The following is a 19,616-nucleotide window of genomic DNA, read 5'->3' as shown; positions in this document are numbered from 1 at the left end:
TGAAATAAATTATTTGTTTGTGCGTGTGAACATGATTTAGTGTGGTGAATGTAAACTCAGCTGATTTCGAACAGGTAAGATGTATTCCAAAGAATTTAACATAAATACAGGAGCATGGCATCCCTTGGGAGAACTGCATTGGTCTCTCAGTTTACAATGCAGCTGTGAACATTGGACCACGTAATTCCATTGCCTCTAGGGTGCTCCAGAAGCATCCCAACACCTATATTCATGGTTGTCCTTGTCATGTGGCACATAACACCGCCAAAGCTGCAGGAGTGGGATTTTTTAAAGATGTTTTAAAGTGAGTTAAGGCCTGATTTATCTTTACATGTAACTTTTTATTTGTATCCTAATTACGTGCATTGACTGAATGTGTTATGATTGATTTATGCATTGCAGGTGTCCGGTTTTGATTTGGAGGATATGGTAGTGGACATCGGTTACTGGTTCAAGGGTAGCACAAATCGGAAAGGATACCTGTCAGGTATGCATGTTTGATACTATTAAGTGTAATACTGAAATGCTGAGCTGTAGAAAATATATGATATGGATTTAATGTCTAAAACAGAGTTTTGTGAGCTCCATGAAGCGGAGTACATGGAGGTCCTCCTGCATATCTCGGTCCGTTGGCTAAGCCTTGAACGTTGTGTGACCAGGATCCTGAGGCTGTATGAACCTCTGGCCAGCTACTACAAATCTGCTAGTATGGTCATCAATTTTCAATTTCATTATGCAGCAACTACATGGATTGTTAGTCACATACTTGTATTAATGACAACCTCTTGTTTTGTGTTATTTATTGATTGATTCAAGATGAAAATCAGGCCAGGTTCAAGAGACTTGTGCAGACATTCACTGTCCCCATGACAGAAGTGTACCTGCTGTTCTTCCAAGCCACCGTACCAACTTTCACTTCTTTCAACTTGCTGCTTCAGAGAGAGCAGTCATCAATATTTTTGTTACATGATGAGGTGGGATTGGATTTTGCAGTTTTTTTCCATTCTGTGTTTCTTGCTGATATCTGCAGGGGTCCTCTAAAACAGGTTTCACCTACTATTTTTGTAAATGTCTGTTATAGATGGTGAAATTCGTACGCAAGCTATGTTCCAAGTTTATGGTTCCAGCAGCTCTGCAGTGCCATGAGGAGCCTTGTGAAATTGCCTTTGAAGAAAAGGCAAACCATTTACCAGGTTAGTATTTGACTATTATTATGATCAAACACTGTGATATGTGATATTTAGCCTTGTACATTATACCGATATGCTGTATTGGGTTCACAACCAGGGCTAAAATTAACAGATTACTCGACGAGGGTGACATCACACCACAGCAGGTGGATTCATTCCATGAAGCTGTGTTGTGTTTCCTAACAAGTGCTGTGGACTATGCACTTAAGAAGCTGCCACTGGAAGAGCCACTGATCAAGCACGCACAATTTGTAGATGTACGGCAGAGGGCTGAAAGTGACATCGAAGATGTCCTGTACTTTGTTGAAAGGTTCGTTTTTTTTCTCTAATTATTGTCTTTCATCTTAGCTAAAATACCCTGTGTTTTATGATGAGGTGTGTTCACTCCTAAACTGCACATGAGATATTCTTATGTGGCTTCTCCTCAAAGATGTGTATGAACTGCTGCTGGTTGATGACTATATACCTAAAACGTAACAACTTGTAACTCTACTTTCATAAATAGGTTTCCCCATCTCCTCCCATACCATTGGCCAGAGGAGCATGACCTTCTGGGTGAGGAGTTTCTAAATTATCAGACCATGCCAATGATATCCCTGCAGGACTAAACTGAAATGGAAAGCTTCTGGGCTGAAATGGCAACCCGGAAGCATAATGTAATTTTTTTTTCCTTTTTTGTCTTTTCTTTTGGCAGGTGTGGCTTGGCTACATCTGTTGCTTAAAATTGTTGCATGCATATATGTGTCATGCATGTTTCAAATTATGCATGTTTTTATCTGAACTTTGTTAATGGATCAACCTACAGTATACTCACAGTATTAATCAATCAAAAATCAAGGTATGTTTTTCCATTGTGTTTTGGTGCATTTTCCATAGGTGACAGGAGCCAAAGAATTCGAGAGGCTTGCTGCCGTCGCCAAGCTTGTCCTGGTGTTGCCCCATGCAAACGCAGATGCTGAGAGGGTGTTTTCAGTTGTGGGACTGAACAAAACCAAGAGAAGAAACAGCCTAGCATTGGATGGCACCCTGTCCTCAATAATGACCATAAAGATGGCCAATCTGGAGCCCTGCTTCAAATGGGAGCCCCCCTCCGATATCATCAAGGCCTCCAAGAAGGCCACAGGCCAGTATAACCATGCCGACAGATCATAGACAAGAGGCCCATTTGAGATGAGCCAGGTCTGCGCAGAATCGATCACCGGCGATCACCGCCCAATGCATGCTGGTTAGATTTGTGTCCGACTTGATCCCGACTTTCTCTGACGTCATGCACACGCGGGCAACGATAACCTCATGAGATCAAGGCAGCCGCAGTTCTGAGATGCAGGCAGTGCAATTGCTTTTCACCGACTGCAGGACCCAGGCGGACCCAGGACAAAAACTCACTATGTTAACATATGCTATTCCACATAAACATCTAAATGTTTTTCTACAACAATATTAATAGTTAGCTATACCAGTGCAATGACCTATGGCACACTTTCACAACTCGTAGTGCTACATTCTCACTGCCAAGGACATGATCAGCGACTAATATATTCTTAGCAACACGGTTACACAGTATAACACTGTTTTATATAAATTGCACACACTTCACCTGAGCTTTTAGTGCCTCTGCAATGAGCTGAGCCCCAGTCACATCTTCCATTATTATTGTCGAGAAATCTGTTCAAAGTGCAAACGCGGTTAGCAATGCTTTCTTGGACTTGTTGTTCAGTAGCTTATAAATCGTGTTTAGATCTCTTGCAAATCATTAGTTTTTGTCTGCTTTCCAGCATGCATTACATGAGTAGCTTTTTCTTCTTCAGTGGGGTTTATAGACAGTTGGCATCCAACGTTATGGTGCATTACTGCCCCCTATTGTACAGAAGTGTGGACATGAGCCGTGCAATAGCAGTCATGAATATTTAATAAACTAGTAGCATTTTTCTTTTTTATTGCAAGAAATACATAATAAGCCCTCATTATGTGTTTATAACTGCACTTAACTTAACACTTAACTCAATTAAGTCATTATGAGTGTATGACAGTATGAAAAAAATTACAAATTATGCACTCACTAACTGTAAGTCGCTCTGGATAAGAGCTTCTGCTAAATGACTAAAATGTAAAATGTAAATGACTTGAGTGTATGCATTATAGATATAGGCTTTTTTTTTTTTTTTTTTTTTTTTAGTCATTTAGCAGACGCTCTTATCCAGAGCGACTTACAGTTAGTGAATAAATATATATATGTATATATTTTTTTTTACTGGCCCCCCGTGGGAAACGAACCCACTCCCCTGGCGTTGCAAACGCCATGCTCTATCAACTGAGCTACATCCCTGCCGGCCATTCCCTCCCCTACCCTGGACGATGCTGGGCCAATTGTGCGCCGCCCATGAGTCTCCCGGTCGCGGCCGGCTGCGACAGAGCCTGGATTCATAGAAAGTGTTACAAATGTTCTCCTGTCATCTTATAGGAGATCCATTCATGGATTTAGTTATGGCTTGAGAATGTGACTGGTCTACGGAGTTCTCCTTTATGTCTGTCTTTGTATGTGACAACAACTTTTCTGTATTATGTGTATTTCCACAATCAATAATCATAAACGGTACTTCACTATGAATACTTTTGACTATGTGATTTGAAGTACTTTACCGTTATCTTGCACATACATGAAGACTACTATAGACAGAAATCAATGCAGTAATGTTTTATTAAATAAAGGCTCTGATTAAAATATAATATTAATAAAATCAGGCATTTGGCTAATTCTTCTTCCCAGAAGCTCCTCTGAATGGTTTGGAGATGGCTCTGGAGAGAGCGTGTAACACCCTGACTATGAGTGGGCGTTTACGGGACTGGGACTCCTGGGGAGCAGGGGCCGGTGTGGTTGTCAGGTCCTCCTTGGGAGGGGAAGTGGATGGAACCTCTGGAACCTCACACTCAGCATCTGTCATAAGAACATTTCATAATCAGAAAATGAATGTGTGTGTTTGTGTCTGTCCGTCTGCCTGCCTGTCCGTCTGCCTGCCTGTCCGTCTGCCTGCCTGCCTGTCTGTCTGTCTGCCTGCCCGTCCGTCTGCCTGTCCGTCTGTCTGCCTGCCTGTCTGTCTGGTCTGCCTGCCTGTCCGTCTGCCTGCCTGTCCGTCTGCCTGTCTGTCTGTCTGTCTGTCTGTCTGTCTGTCTGTCTGTCTGTCTGTCTGTCTGTCTGTCTGTCTGTCTGCCTGTCCGTCTGCCTGCCTGCCTGCCTGTCTGTCTGTCTGCCTGCCTGTCCGTCTGCCTGTCTGTCCGTCGGTCTGCCTGTATCTGTTGTCACTGTTTTAACAAGCTTGTCATAGGGTGATACATCAATATGACATTATCGATGCTTATCACTTACCCTGTGAAATATGAGTCTCTCTGAGACGTTTGGTAGGCAGTGCATCCTGTTTAGGGTGGCTCTTCGGTTCCCCTTTTGTCTTGAACAGCTGTTGACAAAACACATCAGGACAACTGAGCCTGTGTAAAATACAGAGTGTGCATCCCAAAATGCACCCTATTCGCTACGTAAGGCACTACTTTTGAAAAGGGCCCATAGAGCGCTGGTAAAAAGTAGTGCACTATATAGGGAATAGGGTGCCATTTGGGACATAGCCATTGACTCTCTCCCATGTGTATTAGGATTGCATTACAGCGTCCTCACTCAACCTCCTAAAGACAATGACAACAGTTTTGTTCTAATGCTGAGAGACAATAGGGGTGTAGTGAATCTGTAGGGTAAATTCAGCCCTGCCTTACAGATGTAATCTCAAAACACAGAGCACCCTACCTTAATCATGATCTTTGGAAACTTATGCATTTTCGGTAGGAAACGCCACTTCCTGTTCTTCTTAGTCTCTTCCCCTCTGGCAGAGGGAAGGCGGGCCATGCCGTCAGCCTTTACATCAGCCGGGCTAAGGCTCCTGGCAGGGAATTCCTCAGTAGCATTAAGGTCAGCTACAACACCATGAGTGATGTCACTTGTGGCATTGCTGGTGTCTGAGTGAGAAGAGCACGCTAGTGTGACCGACCTGTGTACAATAACTGGGAGAAGAGGACGCAGCCATTGAAGTCAGTCACTGCATCCCAAATGGCATTCTCTTCACTTTATAGTGCACTACTTTTGACCAGGACCCATAGGGTCTGGCCATTTTGGACACAACCAGTGAATTTTACATCATAAAACGCAATGTATTGAGCATCATGTTACAATTAAGTCCTATGCAGATGAAAAGAGGTACTTTCACTTACCATCCTCCATTGTAGACTTGGACACATAAGTCAGGCTGTCCATCACCACGTCTGTCATCAACTTGATGACCTGATCCAAAACCATTTCAGCTGATGGTGTCATAGGCCTTCCCATACACTGCCCCAGGAGTCTCCTAACAGAAGTCTGGGCAAAGTTGTAAATGAGCTCTGAGGCATCGTCCTTTGACAGCTTCCTCAGGGCTGGTTTAGGCAGCGCTGGTTGAGAGAGGCTTCTGTGGCCAACCATGGATTGAAGCTGACGGTTTATGGTTATCTCCTGAATGAGACCATGGACCTTTGCGATCAGGTTGCCAGATGCACCTTGAAGGGCTTCAACTGACAGGAGCCTATCCAGATGTTCTTCTGCTGAAGTCATCTCTGGGTCGTCCGTCTTCAATGTGTCCATTATAGTTTTAACTATGATATTGGTGTCAGATATGTTTATTTCTTGTTGGCTCACAAGCATTGACCGTGAACCTGTCTCGTCCATTGCGATAGAGGTATGGGATTCTGTCCTTGTGATCTCATCGGCAGCGCTCATGTCAGGCAACTGGTCAAGGCTCTCCAGTACAGAGTCTAACATGTTAGTGGCTATCAGACACTCCTCACTTGCAATCTGCCCAACAGATGAACTCTCAGAGTTGGCCACTCTACACTTGATCACATTTAGGATCAAGCTGAGCGTCTTCTTTGCAGTTTTGCTAAAGCCTTCTTGGCTGACTGCCACTGTTACGTCTTTTAGAGCCACAAGAGGTTTGCAACTTTCACTCAATCCACTGCCGTGGAGAGGAGAGGCTCTCTTCAAACTGTTGTTGCTCACAACTGACATACTCCTGGTGGGCAGAGTGACATCCTCACTGCATGTGTCAATTACATGGTGGTCTGTTGAAGAGCCACTCGAAGACAGAAGGGTTTTAGACCTTTTAGCCAAACAGACTTTTGACAAAGGCTTCTCACTTCTCACAGACGGAGGGCGGCTCCTGTCCTCAACAAGAGCAGTGTCAGCGGACTTAGAACGTCTGAGTGTCTCCACAGGGGTGGAGTCCAGCACATATTTGGCTGTGGTGACTGACACTGGTGGAAAAGAGAAAAAGATGTTCAGTCTATCCTTTACTCTGTGGTACATGGTTTGAGCAGCATCCAATAAGTTGTCAAAGACAACTCTGGGTTTGAGCTGGAACTCCAGCTTTTTCTCTCCTAGTGGGAAGGAGTCTGCGTCGTCCACAGTGTACTGGGATACACTTTCAAGGTCTTGCATGATAATATTTACTATATCTTCGGCTGTAGAAACCGCATGGTGTGAGAAGGTGGTGCTAGGCATGCTCTGTAGCAAAGAATGGCTGGCTTTGCTAGCAGCTCTGAGAATGGTCTCATTCACAATGTGTTTGGCCTTAGCTCGGAACTCAGCACTGTGAAAGCTCTGGATAGAAATGTTAGAGGTTCTGCTGGCTGCACTAAGAGATCGCGTGAGTGTGGCAATCTCGGCTGACGTCACATCACTCGAAATGGTGAGGTCCTCCAATTTCGAAATTATCGAGTCCAACTTCTGGTTGAAGTCGAAGGATGAATTTGACGTGCTCTCCCCAACGGAAGCGGAGCAGTTTTCCTTTGAAGTGTCCACCCTCAGCACCGAGATCACCTGTTTGATTACCCCTTTAGTGCAGGTGTCGAGGGTGAGCTGGTAGGCTGAGGCTGAGGACTTAGAAGGGGTCTTACTGTCTGTCTTCTGTACAGGAGACACTGCCAAAGTGGCCTCAGTTACAGGAGATTCCTGCACAGTGGCCTCAGTTACAAGTAGTCCAGTTGCAGAAAGCTCGATTTGCACAGGAGTATTTTTTTCCCTCAGTGAGATGGTGGGAGGTGAACAGCTTCCTTAGTTTGTCCAGGGTTTTGGTATAAATCTTCTGGGAACCTGAACTCACTTCCACCCAGAACATTTTGCGACCTGATTTCGTACGCTTGGAGGCCTTATTGACCTCATATACCTCAAGCAGGTCGGAAATAATTCCACCAAAGAGATCAGAGGATGCCTCCTCAATATTCTCTGAGGAAACATGGACAGATAGGATTTCCGACAGTTTCCCACAAGTGTCGGTTTTATCCAGCGCAGCAGTATATGTCACAGCTGCATCCTGAATGACCTGAGTGATGCATTGCTCAGCTTTGACAATATACTCCTCCACTGGTTGACCATGGAGGATGTCAACTTTATCAGCAGGGAGCTCCTTCTGAATACTCACATTCTCCTCTGATGGGCATGGGTTGTTGAAGATAATGCTCTCAGTGACCATCTTAGAGGAGGCGAGAGATGAGTCGAGAAGCAGAGATCTGTATATTGTCGAGGTGGACATCTCTGGGTGCTTTATCACAGCAGCCACCTCCAAAATGGCCGACGGGCCCCGGAGGATGTCAGAGATATCCATGTCCTCAATGGTCTCTACCAGAGACGATAGTAGGTCTCTGGCTGCCAGGTTGGTAGGTCTCTGGTTCTCGAGCTCTGTTTTGATTGCTTGACAGGCAGTTACCAGAGCAACAACAGAGCGAGAACACAACTGCTTCAAGGTGGAGTCAGAAAAAGATGATGACAGATCTGTCATGGACATGGTGGAGAGTTGACTCTCAGAGACAAACGGGCTGAGTTTGACAGACACCTGTCTGACCAAGTCCCCAGCAAGAGCTCTCATATCTATTGCTCCACTAGCTGAGTTGTGGGAGCAGGCACTCTGTGGCCTTGACGGGTTCCTGTTATCCAAAAATCCTGTTATCCAAAAAACCTCAAGTACAAGATCCACAACATCGGATGACACTTCTATCATTCTGTTGTCGGACAGAAATGTACTTGGATGAATGGTGCCTGCATTCACAGTCCAGTCGCAAATGGAGTTGTTGGACTGACTCTGGACTAGTGGAACTAGACAGGTTTCACTTGGACCTTGGCCAAAGAGCTCTGCCATTTTGAGCAGAACTGATCTTAAGACCTTCGACTTGGAAATGTTCAGCAGTGGGTCGTTGTTGGACAGTCTGGTGGATGGTCTGCTAGCCGATCTGTGAACCACTAGGCTTTGTATTTCTGCCGAAATGGCAGTTAGAAAATAGGTCAAGGGGCTGGTCGCTCTCCCCTCATTTCCTCCGTTGATTTTAGCCTTGATGATGCTATCTATGATGATGACTATGACCTGTCCAGCCAGAGGACCCAAGATGGCCTCAAGCTCCCTCTCTAACTCAAGGGGAGACTTGTGGCCGAGCGCAATATGCTCTATGGCATGGGAATACATCTTAGAAGTCGCCATGCTTAGCATCTCTTGGGCAAACTGTTGACTTGCTGAGATACTTCCAGTCAGCAGAACTAGAGTTCCCTGACTGACACTTCGCATTAGCTCAGCCCATCTGGAGTTGAGAAGGTTTATAACCAACTCGACAATACCCATCATAAACTTGCCGTCCGTTGACATTTTGCTAGGTCTGTATTTCTCCTGTCTACTCCGTTTGGGCGGCGGTACGATGTCACCCTGCGACTGGCCGCTCTGGACCATGTCGAAGACAGAGTCCTCAGAGATGCCAAACACAGATCTCAGTGGTGCTGAGTGTGGTCTGTGTCTCATCTCTCTATCGCCACCCTCAGGTGAGGAGACATATCGCTCATTGTCCTCACTCAGCAAAGAGGTCAAACACCTGCAGAATGCACAATAGAAATTAATAATACATGGTAACAAAATAAAAAAATATGATCCAAGAATTTGGGACACAAACTCAACCTTGTTATTGTTATTCAAAGGAAGCATTGTGAACCATCTCAAACCACACTCAGTCCAAACATTAACATTTAGAGTAAACTTTTTAGAGTGGTTGTGTAGTATCTAAGTAGTATTTCTCACTAAGTGGATCTGGAATGGATATTTGTACCTATAACAGGAAAGACCTGCAAAAAGAGGAGGGGATAGAGCTAGGTATCTGTGAGAGGAGGGGATAGGGCTAGGTACCTGTGAGAGGAGGGGATAGGGCTAGGTACCTGTGAGAGGAGAGGATAGGGCTAGGTACCTGTGAGAGGAGGGGATAGGGCTAGGTACCTGTGAGAGGCATGGATAGGGCTAGGTACCTGTGAGAGGAGGGGATAGGGGTAGGTACCTGTGAGAGGCATGGATAGGGCTAGGTACCTGTGAGAGGAGGGGATAGGGCTAGGTACCTGTGAGAGGAGGGGAAAGGCGTGGGAGTGCGTGTGCTGCAGGCGGTTCTGGCGCTGGTGCACCTGCTGGGTCCTCCACTACAGCTGAATCTGACGCTGCGGCCAAGAGAGGTCACCTCTCCTGCCTCATTACTTCCTGATCCAGAAGAGCTTGGCGAATCAGAGAGCTCTATCTGCATGGTGAGGTCAAGGGCGGGAACAACCACAGTGGATGTAGACTCCATCACCCATGCTACAATATCCATGCACTTGGCACTAAACTCATGTCTGCTCATCTGCAATGTTAAAAGACCATCCAGAGTTAGTTTGTTAAAGGGGCTGCACTGATATAAAACGTAGAACCATTTACTCAAGCTAGTCAATTAAAGCAGTGGTTCAGGATTAAAGGTCCTGCAGGATTTCCACAAATGAATGTTTGGTCCATTTTACCAACATTAACTACTTTAGAGGTGACTATAACTCACCCCGGCACGCATATTCTCACTCAGCAGATTCCAATGGCTGAAAAGTAAATAAATGCAAGTACACAATGAACTACATGACATTACCTCTATTATCTTAGACTACGTTATGGATGGACATGACCTCTATTATTTTAGATTACGTTATGGATGGACATTACCTCTATTATTTTAGATTACGTTATGGATGGACATTACCTCTATTATTTTAGATTACGTTATGGATGGACATTACCTCTATTATTTTAGATTACGTTATGGATGGACATTACCTCTATTATCTTAGATTACGTTATGGATGGACATTACCTCTATTATCTTAGACTACGTTAAGGATGGACCTCTATGGAACTAGGCCACACCCAGACATCCCTGATTGGTTATTTGGTCCGTTGAGTCCTTTGTATTGGCCCGAGACTATGGGAGACTCTCAATCTCCTCACCTCCTTCTCAAAACCCATTGGATGAGAAGGTCAGAAGGGCGGGACCTCTGGCTTTCTCATCCAATGGGTTTTGAGAAGAGAGGACACGAGGAGTATGCAATTGAGATAGGGAACATATCTAGGGGATGCATGGGGAAGCCAAAGAGCAACTTACTCGTCCTTCATGTCCTGCACAAAGGTGTGTAGGTCTGGGTAGCTTCTCTTTCCCCTGCTGAGGGTGAGGCTGGTCTGGGAAGTTTCATCCTTATGGGTCACGGTAGTGAAGGTCACCACTGCAGCCTGATGGCGACAACAGAAAGCAGAGTTAGGCTGGAATTCAATTTTGCGTCATTAAAACACAAAATATCTCAATGAAATGTCATCCATGTAATAGAAAAATACATCATACCTCCTGTGACTGAGATGGGATGGCAACAGCCTCGTCCAACTCACTCTCTCCTTCAACCTCCTGTGACTGAGATGGGATGGCAACAGCCTCGTCCAAATCACTCTCTCCTTCAACCTCCTGCGACTGAGATGGGATGGCAACAGCCTCGTCCAACTCACTCTCTCCTTCAACCTCCTGCGACTGAGATGGGATGGCAACAGCCTCGTCCAACTCACTCTCTCCTTCAACCTCCTGCGACTGAGATGGGATGGCAACAGCCTCGTCCAACTCACTCTCTCCTTCAACCTCCTGCGACTGAGATGGGATGGCAACAGCCTCGTCCAACTCACTCTCTCCTTCAACCTCCTGCGACTGAGATGGGATGGCAACAGCCTCGTCCCAACTCACTCTCTACTTCAACCTCCTGCGACCGAGATGGGATGGCAACAGCCTCGTCCCAACTCACTCTCTCCTTCAACCTCCTGCGACCGAGATGGGATGGCAACAGCCTCGTCCCAACTCACTCTCTCCTTCAACCTCCTGCGACTGAGATGGGATGGCAACAGCCTCGTCCCAACTCACTCTCTCCTTCAACCTCCTGCGACTGAGATGGGATGGCAACAGCCTCGTCCAACTCACTCTCTCCTTCAACCTCCTGCGACTGAGATGGGATGGCAACAGCCTCGTCCCAACTCACTCTCTCCTTCAACCTCCTGCGACTGAGATGGGATGGCAACAGCCTCGTCCAACTCACTATCTCCTTCATCCTCCTGCGACTCAGATGGGATGGCAACAGCCTCGTCCAACTCACTCTCTCCTTCAACCTCCTGCGACTGAGATGGGATGGCAACAGCCTCGTCCAACTCACTCTCTTCTTCAACCTCCTGTGACTGAGTTGGGGTATCTGTGTCTAGAACAGCCTCGTCCAACTTGGTCAGTCTCTCAGCCTCTCTGTGATCTTTATGGGATCTAGATAGAGAAAAGGAATCTCTCTTAGGTCACTGCTATAATGTGAGTGTGAGGATGTGTAATTATAGAATTAGAATCACAGAATTAGAATGAATCATTCTAGAATTAGAATAGAATCACTCAAATTCTATGGCTCCAATACTCTTGAGATGACTCGGCCTATCCAGAGCCAAATATTTAGAGAATTCTGCCAACTTTTAAAAGGACTCCATGTTAGCGCCTTGGAGCCTTTCATTTATCCTTTCATTATAAGTACATTCTAATTATAGATGTTCAGTTACATAGCATTGTTTAAAATGTCAACATTGCCCATGGGGAGCAAGCTGTCATATGGATATCTACTGTGTCATGTAATGTATACATAAACTCAGCAAAAAAAGAAAACGTCCCTTTTTCAGGATCTTTCAAAGATAATTCGTAAAAATCCAAATATCTTCACAGATCTTCATTGTAAAGGGTTTAAACACTGTTTCCCATGCTAGTCCCCTGTAGCTCAGTTGGTAGAGCATGGCGCTTGCAACGCCAGGGTTGTGGGTTTGTTTCCCACGGGGGGCCAGTATGAAAATGTATGCACTCACTAACTGTAAGTCGCTCTGGATAAGAGTGTCTGCTAAATGACTAAAATGTAAAATGTTGTTCAATGAACCATAAACAATTAATGAACATGCACCTGTGCAACGGTCATTAAGACACTAACAGCTTACAGACGGTAGTTATGAAAACGTAGGACCCTAAAGAGGCCTTTCTACTGACTCTGAAAAACACCAAAAGAAAAATGCCCAGGGTCCCTGCTCATCTGCGTGAACGTGCCTTAGGCATGCTGCAAGGAGGCATGAGGACTGCAGATGTGGCCAGGGCAATAAATTGCAATGTCCGTACTGTGAGACGCCTAAGACAGAGCTACAGGGAGACAGGACGGACAGCTGATCATCCTCGCAGTGGCAGACCACGTGTAACAACATCTGCACAGGATCGGAACATCCTGCGGGACAGGTACAGGATGGCAACAACAACTGCCCGAGTTACACCAGGAACGCACAATCCCTCCATCAGTGCTCAGACTGTCCGTAATAGGCTGAGAGAGGCTGGACTGAGGGCTTGTAGGCCTGTTGTAAGGCAAGTCCTCACCAGACATCACCGGCAACAACGTCGCCTATGGGCACAAACACACCGTCGCTGGACCAGACAGGACTGGCAAAAAAGTGCTCTTCACTGACGAAGTCGCGGTTTTGTCTCACCAGGGGTGATGGTCGGATTCGTGTTTATCGTCGAAGGAATGAGCGATACACCAAGGCCTGTACTCTGGAGCGGGATCGATTTGGAGGTGGATGGTCCGTCATGGTCTTGGGCGGTGTGTCACAGCATCATCGGACTACGCTTGTTGTCATTGCAGGAAATCTCAACGCTGTGCGTTACAGGGAAGACATCCTCCTCCCTCATGTGGTACCCTTCCTGCAGGCTCATCCTGACATGACCCTCCAGCATGACAATGCCACCAGCCATACTGCTCGTTCTGTGCGTGATTTCCTGCAAGACAGGAATGTCAGTGTTCTGCCACGAAGAGCCTGGATCTGTTGGATCGGAGGGTGAGGGCTAGGTTTAGCCATTCCCCCAGAAATGTCTGGGAACTTGCAGGTGCCTTGGTGGACGAGGGGGTAACATCTCACAGCAAGAACTGGCAAATCTGGTGCAGTCCATGAGGAGGAGATGCACTGCAGTACTTAATGCAGCTGGTGGCCACACCAGATACTGTTACTTTAGATTTTGACCCCCCCCTTTGTTCTGTTGGTCACACGTCTGTGGAACTTGTTCAGTTTATGTCTCAGTTGTTGAATCTTGTTATGTTCATACAAATATTTACATTACATTTTTACATTTTAGTCATTTAGCAGACGCTCTTATAATAATAATAATAATATAATATGCCATTTAGCAGACGCTTTTATCCAAAGCGACTTACAGTCATGCGTGCATACATTTTTGTGTATGGGTGGTCCCGGGGATCGAACCCACTACCTTGGCATTACAAAGCGCCGTGCTCTACCAGTTGAGCTACAGAGCGACTTACAGTTAGTGAGTGCATACATTCTTTCATTTGTTTATTTTATTTTTATTCTTTTTTTATATATATATATATTTTTTTTTCATACTGCCCCCCCGTGGGAATCGAACCCACAACCCTGGCGTTGCAAACGCCATGCTCTACCAACTGAGCTACATCCCTGCCGGCCATTCCCTCCCCTACCCTGGACGACGCTGTGCCAATTGTGCGCCGCCCCATGGGTCTCCCGGTCGGGGCCGGCTACGACAGAGCCTGGATTCGAACCAGGATCTCTAGTGGCACAGCTAGCACTGCGATGCAGTGCCTTAGAACACTGCGCCACTCGGGAGATGCGTTATTTACACGTTAAGTTTGCTGAAAATAAACGCAGTTGACAGTGAGAGGACGTTTCTTTTTTTGCTGAGTTTATATCTCAATGTCCCAACTCTCTAAATACATGGCTCTGGGCCTACCTCTCCATAGGCGGTGACCTTTGACCTACTACTGAATCTGTATCTGTAGGCCTATGTGATCCTGTAACCAGTCACAAATGTGTCATTAGTGTAAATCACTTACCTGACTTCCTTCATAACATCAGCTTCATTGATGGGGTCATCCAGGTCTATGAGGGTGAGGTCATTCCCATTGACCTCTGACCTCTGAAAGACAGCACAAAGTCATGTTTAGATGTCACCTACTGTGTCGCCTTTTGCCGTGTTCAAAACAACTGGGAAATCTCTGACTTCCGACTTCAGTGCGTTCAAGACAACTGGGAAATAGGAAAAAAAAACAAGCTCCGACTGGGAAAAATCGTTTTGAACAGTCATCCAACTCGGAATTCCAAGTCGGAAGCAGCGCGGCTTGGCGGGTCATGTTTTGGAGGACGCCTGACTCAACCTTCACCTCTCCCGAGCCCGCTGGGGAGTTGCAGCGATGAGACAAGATCGTAACAAGATCGTAACTACCAATTGGATATCACGAAAAATTGGGGAGAAAAAGGGGATAAAATTACCACCACAAAATGTAAAAAGGAATTCCAAGTCGGAAATTCTGGCATCTTTCTAGAGCTCCGACTTTCCGACCTGAAGATCACGGACGTCATGATTTGACCTAGTTATTTTTTTCGAGTTCCCAGTTGCCTTGAGAGCACCATTAACCCAACTCTCATTGTCACATCATAATGCATCATATTCAGAGAAATAGAATCACCAGAACATCATATCAGGTGTGCAGTTCAGTTTACCAGTCAAATTGCCAAGGTCAGAGGCTCTATCCTTTCTAGTGATTCTATTTCTATGGTCACATAATAATGCATCATATCTATGCTTGTGTCCGAAATAGCACCCTAGTTCCAATATAGTGCACTTCTTTTGGCTGGAGCCCTATAGAGTCCCACAGTATGAGTCATAATACCCATAAAACCTAGTGGTCTGGCAGCCTCTGGAACTGCCGTTCTGCAGCCAACAAGGCAGAGTTAATCTCAGCCTATGCTACCCTCCAGTCCCTCGACTTCTTGGCGCTGACGGAAACATGGATTACCACAGAAAACACTGCTACTCCTACTGCTCTTTCCTCGTCTAACCATGTGTTCTCGCATACCCCGAGAGCATCTGGTCGGCGCGGCGGTGGCACAGGAATCCTCATCTCTCCAAAGTGGACATTCTCTCTTTTTCCCCCTGACCCATCTGTCTATCTCCTCATTTGAATTCCATGCTGTCACATCACTAGCCCATTCAAGCTTAACATCCTTGTCATTTATCGCCCTCCAGGTTCCCTTGGAGAGTTCATCAATGAGCTTGACGCCTTGATAAGTTCCTTTCCTGAGGATGGCTCACCCCTCACAGTTCTGGGTGACTTTAACCTCCCTACGTCTCTGCCTTTGACTCATTTCTCTCTGCCTCCTTCTTTCCACTCCTTTCCTCTTTTGACCTCACCCTCTCACCGTCCCCCCCTACTCACAAGGCAGGCAATACGCTTGACCTCATCTTTACTAGATGCTGTTCTTCTACTAATCTCACTGCAACTCCCCTCCAAGTCTCCGACCACTACTTTGTATCCTTTTCTCTCTCGCTCTCCTCCAACACTACTCACTCTGCCCCTACTCAGATGGTAATGTGCCATCACAACCTTCGCTCTCTCTCTCCCGCTACTCTCTCCTCTTCCATCCTATCATCTCTTCCCTCTGCTAAATCCTTCTCCCTCCGATCTCCTGATTCTGCCTCCTCAACCCTCCTCTCCTCCCTTTCTGCATCTTTTGACTCTCTATGTCCCCTATCCTCCCGGCCGGCTCGGTCCTCCCCTCCTGCTCCGTGGCTTGACGACTCATTGCGAGCTCACAGAAGAGGGCTCCGGGCAGCCGAGCGGAAATGGAGGAAAACTAGACTCCCTGCGGACCTGTCATCTTTTCACTCCCTCCTCTCTACATTCTCTTCCTCTGTTTCCGCTGCTAAAGCCACTTTCTACCACTCTAAATTTCAAGCCTATGCCTCTAACCCTAGGAAGCTCTTTGCCACCTTCTCCTCCCTGCTGAATCCTCCTCCCCCCACCCTCCTCCCTCTCTGTGGATGACTTCGTCAACCATTTTGAAAAGAAGGTTGACGACATCCGATCCTCATTTATTAAGTGAAATGACACCGCTGGTCCTGCTCACACTGCCCTACCCTATGCTTTGACTTTTTCTCCCCTCTCTCTCCAGATGAAATCTTGCGACTTGTGACGGCCGGCCGCCCAACAACCTGCCCGCTTGACCCTATCCCCTCCTCTCTTCTCCAGACCATTTCCGGAGACCTTCTCCCTTACCTCACCTCACCTCACCTCGCTCATCAACTCATCCTTGACCGCTGGCCATGTCCCTTCCGTCTTCAAGAGAGCGAGAGTTGCACCCCTCCTCAAAAAACCTACACTCGATCCCTCCAATGTCAACAATTACAGACAAGTAAGTATCCCTTCTTTCTTTTCTCTCCAAATCTCTTGAGCGTGCCGTCTCTAGCCAACTCTCCTGCTATCACTCTCAGAATGACCTTCTTGATCCAAACCAGTCAGGTTTCAAGACGGGTCATTCAACTGAGACTGCTCTTCTCTGTGTCATGGAGGCTCTCCGCACTGCTAAAGCTAACTCTCTCTCCTCTGCTCTTATCCTTCTAGACCTATCCGCTGCCTTTGATACTGTAAACCATCAGATCCTCCTCTCCACCCTCTCCGAGTTGGGCATCTCCGGCGCTGCTCACTCTTGGATTGCGTCCTACCTGACAGGTCGCTCCTACCAGGTAGCGTGGCGAGAATCTGTCTCCGCACCATGTGCTCTCACCACTGGTGTCCCCCAGGGCTCAGTTCTAGGCCCTCTCCTATTCTCTCTATACACCAAGTTACTTGGCTCTGTCATATCCTCACATGGTCTCTCCTATCATTGCTACGCAGACGACACACAATTAATTTTCTCCTTTCCCCCTTCTGATAACCAGGTGGCGAATCGCATCTCTGCATGTCTGGCAGACATATCAGTGTGGATGTCGGATCACCACCTCAAGCTGAACCTCTGCAAGACGGAGCTGCTCTTCATCCCTGGGAAGGACTGCCCGTTCCATGATCTCGCCATCACGGTTGACAACTCCATTGTGTCCTCCTCCCAGAGTGCAAAGAGCCTTGGCGTGACCCTGGACAACACCCTGTCATTCTCTGCTAACATCAAAACGGTGACCCGATCCTGCAGGTTCATGCTCTACAACATTTGCAGAGTACGACCCTACCTTACACAGAAAGCGGCACAGTTCCTAATCCAGGCACATGTCATCTCCCGTCTTGATTACTGCAACTCGCTGTTGGCTGGGCTCCCTGCCTGTGCCATTAAACCCCTACAACTTATCCAGAACGCCGCAGCCCGTCTGGTGTTCGACCTTCCCAAGTTCTCTCATGTCACCCCGCTCAGTTGAGGCTCGCATCTACTACAAGACCATGGTGCTTGCCTACGGAGCTGTGAGGGGAACGGCACCTCCTTACCTTCAGGCTCTGGCACCCCAATGGTGGAACAAGCTCCCCCACGACGCCAGGACAGCGGAGTCACTGACCACCTTCCGGAGACACTTGAAACCCTACCTCTTTAAGGAATACCTGGAATAGTATAAAGTAATCCTTCTACCCCCCCCCCCCCCATAAAAAAAAAAAAAAAAAAAATAAGTGGTTGTCCCACTGGCTATCATAAGTTGAATGCACCAATTGTTGAATGCACCATTGTAAGTCGCTCTGGATAAGAGCGTCTGCTAAATGATATAAATGTAAAATGTAAATATACTGATAAAAGTCAACTTGTCCGAGAGAGATTTACATAGTTACAAAAATGTCACGCCAGGGTAAGCCTACACGAAATACAGCCCTTATTTTATGTGTTTCTAAAATCGCCTATGGGAAAAATAAATGGTGGAAAAACGATTGGAACCATGTCCCTGTTTGACCGCTAGGTTTTATGGGTATTATCACACCTCCACTGTGGGACTCTATAGAGGGGTTGGTTGTTAAGCAACAAAACTGGCATGCAACTATGGGGCAAAATAGACAGGGTTTGACTTAGACTGTTGACAACATGTAAACTATATTTAGTCTCTAAATGTTTAATGCAAACATAAATACATTTGAACAATGAACTCGTCTCAAATACATTGTTACAGTTGTTGTTGGTTAGCTAGGTAGCGAATTTGAGTCATTGCATAGACATGATATCAGTCAAAACACCTCAAAACAAGACATGGTATCAATAACACCATACAACAAGCTGAAACATGCCACAGAGCTACGATTCCCCACATGGCAGCTTGTTGTTAGCTGAGGTTCAGAATCATAACAAGATACACGACTTCCGGCCATCGATGCGCGAGCATCATTTTCGTGACGTCAGCCAACCCTTCTATGGCTCCTGGTCAAAAGTAGTACACTAGCCTACATAGGGAATAGGGTGCCATTTTGGACGAATTCATGAAGGTGCTGTCATAACCTTTGACCCCCATTTGACCCTACTGTACCTTTAGCCAACTCTCATGACTCCCCGGCCATAGACTTTCTAGTTTGATATTACAGCATGAATAGCACATTATTTCATTTGTTAAACAATATTTAATCCACAGTAATTAATATAATTGAAGATTTAAAAATAAATAACATGCCTACCTTGAACTCTTTATTCTCCATCTCCTTGCAAAATCAGCACATTTCCTTGCCAAAATGAACGCGCATCCAGAGCGAAAACAAACGCAATCCTCCAGCACTATCTGGGAGGATTAGACTGAACTGCTCCAGCGGTTTCTGATCACTTTCAACGTTTATCAGTGATGACGTAACAATGACCTGTACAGATTTGACGCACTTTCGATCTCGTGCTGATGCAACACTCTGTGTTGTTGAAAGCTCATGTATGGAAATCCTGCGAGTTGTAAACAAATGTAGGCTATTGTTGCCCTTAAAACTGTAATGTTGAGGACGCCATGAAAAATAAAATACATAACCCACACCGTTAGGCCAAGGTACATGCAATATTCATCACTTTGCCAATAGACTTCTTGTTCCTTGTTGTATGTAGCCTTTCTTTTGGGATTAGCACCACTGTCACCTAGAAATTGATACTGCGGTTGTCACATACAACAGATAACCCATATTCTTTTTACTAACTCATTTCTTTATTTTATTACTCATAAAATATACAGCAATCTTCAGATACTGAA

General features: G+C 46.1%; 2 protein-coding genes across 4 annotated transcripts; both read right to left on the bottom strand.

The window, feature by feature from the left end:
- Positions 1 to 3,870: 3,870 nt before the first annotated feature.
- Positions 3,871 to 7,231, bottom strand: LOC123487406. Its single transcript, XM_045218646.1, has 4 exons — positions 5,445 to 7,231; positions 4,984 to 5,192; positions 4,555 to 4,642; positions 3,871 to 4,125 (listed from the first exon to the last, which is right to left on the bottom strand). The coding sequence occupies exons 1-4, from the start codon at positions 6,763 to 6,765 to the stop codon at positions 3,941 to 3,943; spliced, it is 1,803 nt and encodes a 600-aa protein (XP_045074581.1). The 5' UTR covers positions 6,766 to 7,231; the 3' UTR covers positions 3,871 to 3,940.
- LOC121565774 lies at positions 7,229 to 19,159 on the bottom strand. 3 transcript variants are annotated; one of them, XM_045218643.1, is made up of 5 exons: positions 19,066 to 19,159; positions 10,686 to 10,810; positions 10,092 to 10,128; positions 9,628 to 9,902; positions 7,229 to 9,116 (listed from the first exon to the last, which is right to left on the bottom strand). In XM_045218643.1, exons 1-5 carry the CDS (start codon positions 19,084 to 19,086, stop codon positions 7,229 to 7,231), a joined length of 2,346 nt encoding a protein of 781 aa, XP_045074578.1. In that variant the 5' UTR covers positions 19,087 to 19,159. The 3 variants fall into 3 exon arrangements, with proteins under 3 accessions (XP_045074578.1, XP_045074579.1, XP_045074580.1); XM_045218644.1 differs by having other exon boundaries at positions 9,628 to 9,800; XM_045218645.1 differs by lacking the exons at positions 10,092 to 10,128; positions 19,066 to 19,159 and adding an exon at positions 10,977 to 11,015.
- Between the last annotated feature and the right edge of the window lie 457 nt (positions 19,160 to 19,616).

This window comes from Coregonus clupeaformis, unplaced genomic scaffold (genome assembly GCF_020615455.1).
Source record: "Coregonus clupeaformis isolate EN_2021a unplaced genomic scaffold, ASM2061545v1 scaf1703, whole genome shotgun sequence".
Classification (NCBI taxonomy): Eukaryota; Metazoa; Chordata; class Actinopteri; order Salmoniformes; family Salmonidae; genus Coregonus; species Coregonus clupeaformis.
Note: the sequence above shows the minus strand (reverse complement) of the source record. Positions and strands in the feature narration are given on the sequence as shown.

Bases quoted from the DNA above. Each gene is read 5' to 3' on its own strand.
- LOC123487406 (XM_045218646.1), bottom strand. From the start codon at position 6,765: ATGCCTAGCACCACCTTCTCACACCATGCGGTTTCTACAGCCGAAGAT. The intron at 4,643-4,983 runs GTAGGGTGCTCT...TTTTGTCAACAG, and splicing joins TTCCAAAGATCATGATTAAG to CTGTTCAAGACAAAAGGGGA. The intron at 4,126-4,554 runs GTAAGTGATAAG...TTCTTATGACAG, and splicing joins AGAGACTCATATTTCACAGG to ATGCTGAGTGTGAGGTTCCA.
- LOC121565774 (XM_045218643.1), bottom strand. From the start codon at position 19,086: ATGGAGAATAAAGAGTTCAAG. The intron at 10,129-10,685 runs GTAAGTTGCTCT...TTTACTTTTCAG, and splicing joins GTGCAGGACATGAAGGACGA to CCATTGGAATCTGCTGAGTG. The intron at 9,117-9,627 runs GTACCTAGCCCT...TGCATTCTGCAG, and splicing joins CCTTTCCCCTCCTCTCACAG to GTGTTTGACCTCTTTGCTGA.